The 8547-nt window shown below is 40.8% G+C and overlaps 1 protein-coding gene across 1 annotated transcript; it reads right to left on the minus strand.

The window, feature by feature from the left end:
- Nucleotides 1-4654: 4654 nt before the first annotated feature.
- On the minus strand, nucleotides 4655-6527 carry LOC117326128 (testis-specific serine/threonine-protein kinase 2-like). The gene has a single exon (XM_033882761.1). It carries the CDS (start codon nucleotides 6487-6489, stop codon nucleotides 5386-5388), a length of 1104 nt encoding a protein of 367 aa, XP_033738652.1. The 5' UTR covers nucleotides 6490-6527; the 3' UTR covers nucleotides 4655-5385.
- Nucleotides 6528-8547: the final 2020 nt, after the last annotated feature.

Genomic DNA, 8547 nt, shown 5'->3' on the forward strand with positions numbered 1-8547 from the left:
GGTCCAGTAATACGACATGGTGACATATCGATGGTCCAGTAATACGACATGGTGACATATCGATGGTCCAGTAACACGACACGGTGACATATCGATGGTCCAGTAATACGACATGGTGACATATCGATGGTCCAGTAATACGACATGGTGACATATCGATGGTACAGTAATACGACATGGTGACATATCGATGGTTCAGTAATACGACATGGTGACATATCGATGGCCCAGTAATACGACATGGTGACATATCGATGGCCCAGTAATACGACATGGTGACATATCGATGGCCCAGTAATACGACACGGTGACATATCGATGGTCCAGCAATACGACATGGTGACATATCAATGGTCCAATAATACGACATGGAGACATATCGATGGTCCAATAATACGACATGGAGACATATCGATGGTCCAGTAATACGACATGGTGACATATCGATGGTCCAGTATAATACGACATGGTGACATATTGATGGTCCAATAATACGACATGGTGACATATCGATGGTCCAGTATAATACGACATGGTGACATATCGATGGTCCAATAATACGACATGGTGACATATCGATGGTACAGTAACCTGACATTGTGACATATCGATGATCCAGTAGATACCGGCTGTATTTCAGGATAGTTAATCCAAACATTGTTCTGTAGTTAATTCTCGGCCATTTATTGTACATCCGACGCTGACCCTTTACGGTGACAGAAAAATAGGATTACGAATGTCCGGTACAATGAATGTATAACGTCACGTAGCCGACACTTTAATCCGTTGAACCGGCGTTCTCCTGTCTTGCCTAGAAACTATGTAGGAGACTAAAGTGATCTGAAGAGGCAATGACGGTATCCACTCTTTACTAGCACTATAACAAGGCACGAGTAACACATGCTTCACAATATTAATGTTTATATTCAGCTTTGTCGCGAGAAGGTACGAGAGTTTGCGATATATTGCAATGAAAAACCCTTACTAACATCCATGTAGAATAAGCAAAGAATATCATCATGCAAACGAAAGGTTAATTATAATTAAAAACAATAAAATGAGGGCAAACACGAGCAAAATATAGATTTGCACGAGGACATGATGTTAAGACCAGGTGATCCGGTAAAGAAAGCGTCTTCTGATTCACTGATGACATCAGCCATACAAATCTAGGTCACGACGACACCAGCCATACAAATCTAGGTCACGACGACACCCTCCATACAAATCTAGGTCATAAGGACAACTGCCATACAAATCTAGGTCACGACGACACCAGCCATACAAATCTAGGTCACGACGACACCAGCCATACAAATCTAAGTCATGACCACACCAGCCATACAAATCTAGGTCATGAGGACAACTGCCATACAAATCTAGGTCACGACGACACCCTCCATACAAATCTAAGTCATGACGACATCAGACATACAAATCTAGGTCACGACGACACCATCCATACAAATCTAGGTCACGACGACACCAGCCATACAAATCTAGGTCACGACGACACCAGCCATACAAATCTAGGTCACGACGACACCCTCCATACAAATCTAGGTCATAAGGACAACTGCCATACAAATCTAGGTCACGACGACACCAGCCATACAAATCTAGGTCACGACGACACCAGCCATACAAATCTAAGTCATGACCACACCAGCCATACAAATCTAGGTCATGAGGACAACTGCCATACAAATCTAGGTCACGACGACACCCTCCATACAAATCTAAGTCATGACGACATCAGACATACAAATCTAGGTCACGACGACACCATCCATACAAATCTAGGTCACGACGACACCAGCCATACAAATCTAGGTCACGACGACACCAGCCATACAAATCTAGGTCACGACGACACCTGCCATACAAATCTAGGTCACGACGACACCAGCCATACAAATCTAGGTCACAACGACGCCTGCCATACCAATCTAGGTCACGACGACACCTGCCATACAAATCTAGGTCACCACGACACCATCCATACAAATCTAGGTCACCATGACACAAGCCATACAAATCTAGGTCAAATCTGGGTTACGTCACACTTTCAAAATGGGAACTAGGGTGGTGACAACGGAACCACTATAGACACCAGCAAGCTTCGAAGAGACATAATGTTTCCAATGAGGTCATAATGTCGACTTCCCGTGGTCTTCATCACCTTTTATATTTCGAAACCTTGTGTTGTAAATTGCTCTGTCAGTAATCGACATCTGTCACGGAAATCGTAAAAATGGAAACAAGCCTTTAAATATCGAATCAACTGGGACAGGTAAACACCGTAGATTGGAGATTCAGAAATGTTACTATCTAGAAATGGAAAATCAACAAATGAGAAAAAAAATAAACGCATCACGAGAAACATACAGCTTAGGTGTGGGCTGTCTCTGCTTTGTACCTAAAGATCGAGGTAAGCTGATGATATTGAAGTGTCTGTAGTGTCCTTGTTACATTGTACCTAAAGATCGAGGTAAGCGGCTGATATTGAAGAGTCTGTTGTGTCCTTGATTTCAAGTTCTAAGAGTTCTCCAATTTTTGTAATTTAAAAATAACACATCGTCAATATACATATAGGTGAAATTGAAGGACTTTGAAAGGTCTGTGTTCCATAACTCCATGTTCTGATCAGCGCTTGGATATCATCAGCCGCGTAGGAAAACAAAAACAAATCTTCCAACAGAGGGACACAGTATGTTCCCATAAGTATGTATGTCAGCCAACAGAGGGGCGGTCTGTTCCCATGGTAATGTCAGTCAGCCAACAGAGGGGCACAGTCTGTTCCCATGGGTATGTATGTCAGCCAACAGAGGGGCAAACTCTGTTCCCATGGGTATGTATGTCAGCCAACAGAGGGACACAGTCTGTTTCTATGGGTATGTCAGTCAGCCAAGAGAGGGACAGTCTGTTCCGATGGGTATATCAGTCAGCCAACAGAGGGACACATTTTGTTTCCATGGGTATGTCAGTCAGCCGACAGAGGGACAGTCTGTTCCGATGGGTATGTCAGTCAGCCAACAGAGGGTTACAGTTTGTTACCATGGGTATGTCAGTCAGCCAACAGAGGGACACAGTTTGTTCCCATGGTATGTCAGTCAGCCAACAGAGGGACACAGTTTGTTCCCATGGGTATGTCACTCAGCCAACAGAGGGACACAGTCTGTTTCTATGGGTATGTCAGTCAGCCAACATAGGGACACAGTCTGTTCCCATGGGTATGTCACTCAGCCAACATAGGGACACAGTCTGTTTCTATGGGTATGTCAGTCAGCCAACATAGGGACACAGTTTGTTTCTTTGGGTATGTCAGTCAGCCAACAGAGGGACACAGTTTTGTTTCTATGGGTATGTCAGTCAGCCAACTGAGGGACACAGTTTTGTTTCTATGGGTATGTCAGTCAGCCAACTGAGGGACACAGTCTGTTTCTATGGGTATGTCAGTCAGCCAACATAGGGACACAGTTTGTTTCTTTGGGTATGTCAGTCAGCCAACAGAGGGACACAGTTTTGTTTCTATGGGTATGTCAGTCAGCCAACTGAGGGACACAGTTTTGTTTCTATGGGTATGTCAGTCAGCCAACATAGGGACACAGTCTGTTTCTATGGGTATGTCAGTCAGCCAACATAGGGACACAGTTTGTTTCTTTGGGTATGTCACTCAGCCAACAGAGGGACAAATTCTGTTTCTATGGGTATTTCAGTCTGCCAACTGAGGGACACAGTTTGTTTCTATGGGTATGTCTGTCAGCCAACAGAGGGACACAGTTTGTTTCTATGGGTATGTCAGTCAGCCGACAGAGGGACACAGTTTGTTTCTATGGGTATGCAATTAGTCAAGTAAGGTTGGTGATCAGAAATTCAATATTCTCACGATTTAGAATATCTTTGGTGTATTTTCTATGGACACTAGGCATATGTTTAACAAAATATGTTCCGGTATAGTTCACAATTTTGTTCTAATAACGCCGTTAACCTTTCTTGAAAAAAGACAGCTCTTATCACAAGAGAACGAAATGTTGAATGGGGAATGGTGTTATAAACAGTAGCAAAACAAACATTTTGACGGAGGAAACGTTTCGTATGGGCTTAACTTCGAGATTAATCAAAAGATTTTCAAAATCCACATTCCATTAGGTCGACGTCTGGAGTTATACTACCCCAATAGGACTGTAGTCCCGACTTAAATGTACTTAAAATGATAGTAAAAGTGGAGAGAAGACTCAAGTTAGCAATAAAATGTTGTTTATAAGGATTTTTGTGAAGTTTATGAATCCAATATGAACGAGTTAGATCCGTATCACTCTCACTATCCGGTATTCTACAAGATCGCAATACTGAAGATTGATTGGATTGGATTTCGGCTTTGGAAAAACTAGACAATGCGTAAGTAATGTTACTTTGGTTACCCATGTTGTCACTACTCTAAATCAGAGTTACCTCGCTTATGTCTTTAGCTTAACTGAAATAGTGAAGGGTCGTTTAAAACAAATTTTAAAGCTTACGTCAAAATAAAGTATAATCCCTGGATTGATTGAAAATACAAAACGAAGCAACATGTCTGCCACCACACACAGACGATTCGACATTGAACTTCTGCTTCTGGAAATAAAAAATACAAATCATACAATTGCCCACATTTATTCGTTTAATTATAGATATGAAAACCCATGGTCAAATTAACTGTTCCAGACAAACATACCCTTCTCCACATGAAGTACCCATACTTATAATGTCTCCAAAACTAACGTTTCAATAATGACCATTTTAGGGACGGAAATCCCATAACGCGCAACCAAACGTGGACAAAAACTGTTCAACTATATTCTTTAAAAAAATCCGCGATATAGAATACCTTTCGCCAAATTTCAGTCCAATGATCTTTAGAATGTGTACAAATTTGTCACAAAAGAAAGCAAATATTATCTGTATCGGTTTGTAGCTTTATTTACTTATCATTTCCTTTTATCTGATATTTTAGTCTGACACGATGACTTTTACAAAAGATGTTTCTATATTTTCCCACAATGTTTAGAAACAGTTCCCCGAGCGCTACATTGTGATTGTCCATTTCTTTCAAAACAACAGATATTTTCAAAATGTTCAATGATGTCAACTTTACTGGTTATCGTTTTTGAAGATATCGGTACTAATCAAATATTTGAATGCAAATGTATTAAGAAGAAACCAAAATAATGTACAATTTAGTCTAATGATTATATCATGTAGTTTAATCAGTAAATTTGAGGTTAAACTGCACGGCACATGGTGGGGGGTATAATCAGGACAGATCTGACCGGAGTCACCAACACAGGGATGTGTAACAACATATCGTGGTAATACATGATGACATTTTAAATTGTCCGTGAATCAAATAACCTTCCTGAGCCATGGATGAGCAAGAACTGCGTCTATTACTAGCCTCCGATCCGTGTCAGCTTCAAGCATATTGTAAATGAGGTCCTTACAATCTGTATGCAGCTTATCCAACACGCGAACCGGAAACATGACCTTCTCAACGACCTTTGTCCTCCGCATTATACCCAGGCGCATATCGTCATAAGGCATGGTGGCACACATCATGATATAAAGGACACACCCGAGGCTCCAAATGTCATTCATCTTTGGGTCGTACGGTTGGTTGAATAGCAACTGAGGCGAGGCGTACGCCATGCTACCACAGTACGACGTACTCGAACAAGGCTTCCCGTCCACGAGGCGAACACGTTTGGCGAAACCGAAATCCCCGATAACCGGAGTTTTGTCCTTCATCAGAAATATGTTTTCACATTTAATGTCCCGATGTGATATGCCGTTGTCATGGAGATACTTTATTCCCTGTGCGATTTCAAAGAACATCTTGCGTGCTTCCGTGTCCGACATGCTACCATTTTGTCTAATCTGGGTCAGTAGGTCACCGTGTACAGCATAATCCATAATCATGAAGACAAACCCTTCACACTGAATGACTTCGTGGGTATTGATGGCGTTCCTGTGACTCAGACAAATAGAAATACTCAGCTCTGATGGCAGGAAATGTTTAACATACGAGGTGTTGGGGCGTAGGTTAGTGTCGACAATCTTCACCGCTAGTATCGTACCATCACGCTCCCTCTCCACTACTCGAACGGTGGCGTAGGTACCGCCCCCGATCTTCGGTCCTAGGCGGTAACCCTTACAGGACATAAGGTCAGCCATGTGCATGAATTGTCGTGCTGTGCTTTGCGGTCGAACTTTCCTGTGTAATAAGGCATTTGGACGGATTTCCTTGGATGGAGGAGAAGTTCCATCCGGTGACGGACTTATTAATCTTCCATGGATATTTGGAGATCTTCCGCCGGATGTTGGGGAGCATCCAAGGGATGTTGGTGAACTTGCACCTCCATCAGATATCGGGGAGCCTCCACGTGATGTTAATGAACCTCCGCCGGGTGAGGAGGACCCGCTGATATCAAATAAGAGTCGTCTGTTCATCGATGTCCAACATCGCACAGTCTTAGTTACCACGATACCACAGTGGCTTTGACGTCACAGACACGAGTTTATTATGACGTCATAGTAGTTGTCACTCTTACCTCCACAACTTTATACTCAGAAACACACTTCACAACTTTAATTTCGATAACACACTCCACAACTCTAATTTCGAGAAAACACTCCACAACTTTAAACTCGAGAACGTACTCCACAAGTCTAAAGTCTAGAACACATTCCTGAAGTCTCAACTCGAGAACGCATTCCCAAAGTCTAAACTTGAAATCACGTACCTCCCTATGTCTAAACTTGAGAACACAATCCCCAAGCCTATAGACTCGGAAACACAGTATGTAAGTCTATACTCGAAAAACACACTCCACAAGTCCATACTCGAAAGTGCACTTCTAAATTTTGTATTCAGAAATACACATTACGGAGTTTGTGTGTTTACTAACACTCAACAATTGTATGTATAGATGTAAAGAGTGTGATTCAGGGTATTCAGACTCTAGTGTTTTCAGAGTTTCAAATTGCAGAGTGTTCCCGAATATGAATGTGTTATATATAAATAGTAGAATATATAAAACTCGGAATCATTGAGTAAAGTACTGAGTATGAAACTAATTGTCCAGACAAAGAATGCCAGTTTTAATACTCTGAAACACATTTTACTCGAAAACTCGAGAACACACACTACAGTGTTTCCCATATTTGAGTTCTGTAAAACTCGTCCTATATTTGCAGACTATGTATATATGTATGGTGTAACGTCAATGATCAGGATGAGAGATTGATAAGATAGGGTGAACTGCCAAGTATCCATCATACCGTCGGTACAGTCGAGGAAGTACACGATAGTTGGTATAAACAGCTCGAGGTATTTAATTTGTCGCCACCATACACGTACACAGGGCTGATAATGTGTTGTTTCTGTTTGTACTTGGACTAAAGAGATATTACTCACATTATTGTTACCAATTTGTTAGTATTCATATTCTCTGCACCGTATTGTTTACGAGAATTTACGAGATTTAGACGGTCTAATTTATGATGGCCGGTGGAGGTATTCCGGTGTGATAGTAATGCGATGTGACAAGGGAGATAACTCTCACAATCTCATACGCGTCGTATATATGCTGATTACGTCCCTTTATCCAACTATTAACGGTATTTTTAGTTAATTAGTTGGATAATTGATTGACTGATTGACTGATTGATTAACAAGGACGCTTAGCCCCATCAATCAATCAATTATCTAACTAAACTATAAATACCGAAAAGATGTGTTCAAAGCATAAACAATTCAACGTTTATAAAACTGTTGCTAAAAATGACGTCCTGGTGCCAGAAGCTTATCATTGGATTTGTCTGTGGATGACTTTTTTTTTTCGGCATAGTAACTGTTTCATATCTCGGGTCTATTTGCCGAGGCGAAACCGGTATGTTTTATTATACCAAGTTCAATCAAGTTCAATTTTTTATTTGAGTGTCAAACACCTTACAACATATAAAATACATCATAAAATATTTCTCTTTCAAAGTAAGATATGTCCAGCCATTTATGACTTATTTAGACACTATAAAACAAAATAATAGTATACGATATTGCATGCTAAAAGTTAATAAGGTAAGGTTATCCCAAGCTATTAAAAATGGTACAGTAAGTAGCTACGTTATGTTACATGAATAAAAAGCTACGAAAAGATGCCTCTTCTCCTCCCCATAGCATAAAGTTGATTGGCGAGAAGATTTGGGGGAGATTTATCTACAAGATATTTAAACTGATTACAACTGTCGATACTATTAAAATCAACATATTTGTTAGCATCAACTAAAAGAGGCCAGCGTAAATCATCATGAAAATTACATCGTATTAAAAAGTGAACTTCGTCTTCAACCTCATTTGATAAACAATATTTACAGATTCTGTGTTTTATGGGTAAAATCGGCTTGGCATGCCGTCCCTTTTCAATTTCTAGGGAAAGTGACCCACATCTGAAATTGCACAACAGACCTCTTCTCTCTCTAAATTTAACAAATTTCACATAATCACTT

Source organism: Pecten maximus, chromosome 1, assembly GCF_902652985.1.
Source record: "Pecten maximus chromosome 1, xPecMax1.1, whole genome shotgun sequence".
Lineage (NCBI taxonomy): Eukaryota > Metazoa > Mollusca > Bivalvia > Pectinida > Pectinidae > Pecten > Pecten maximus.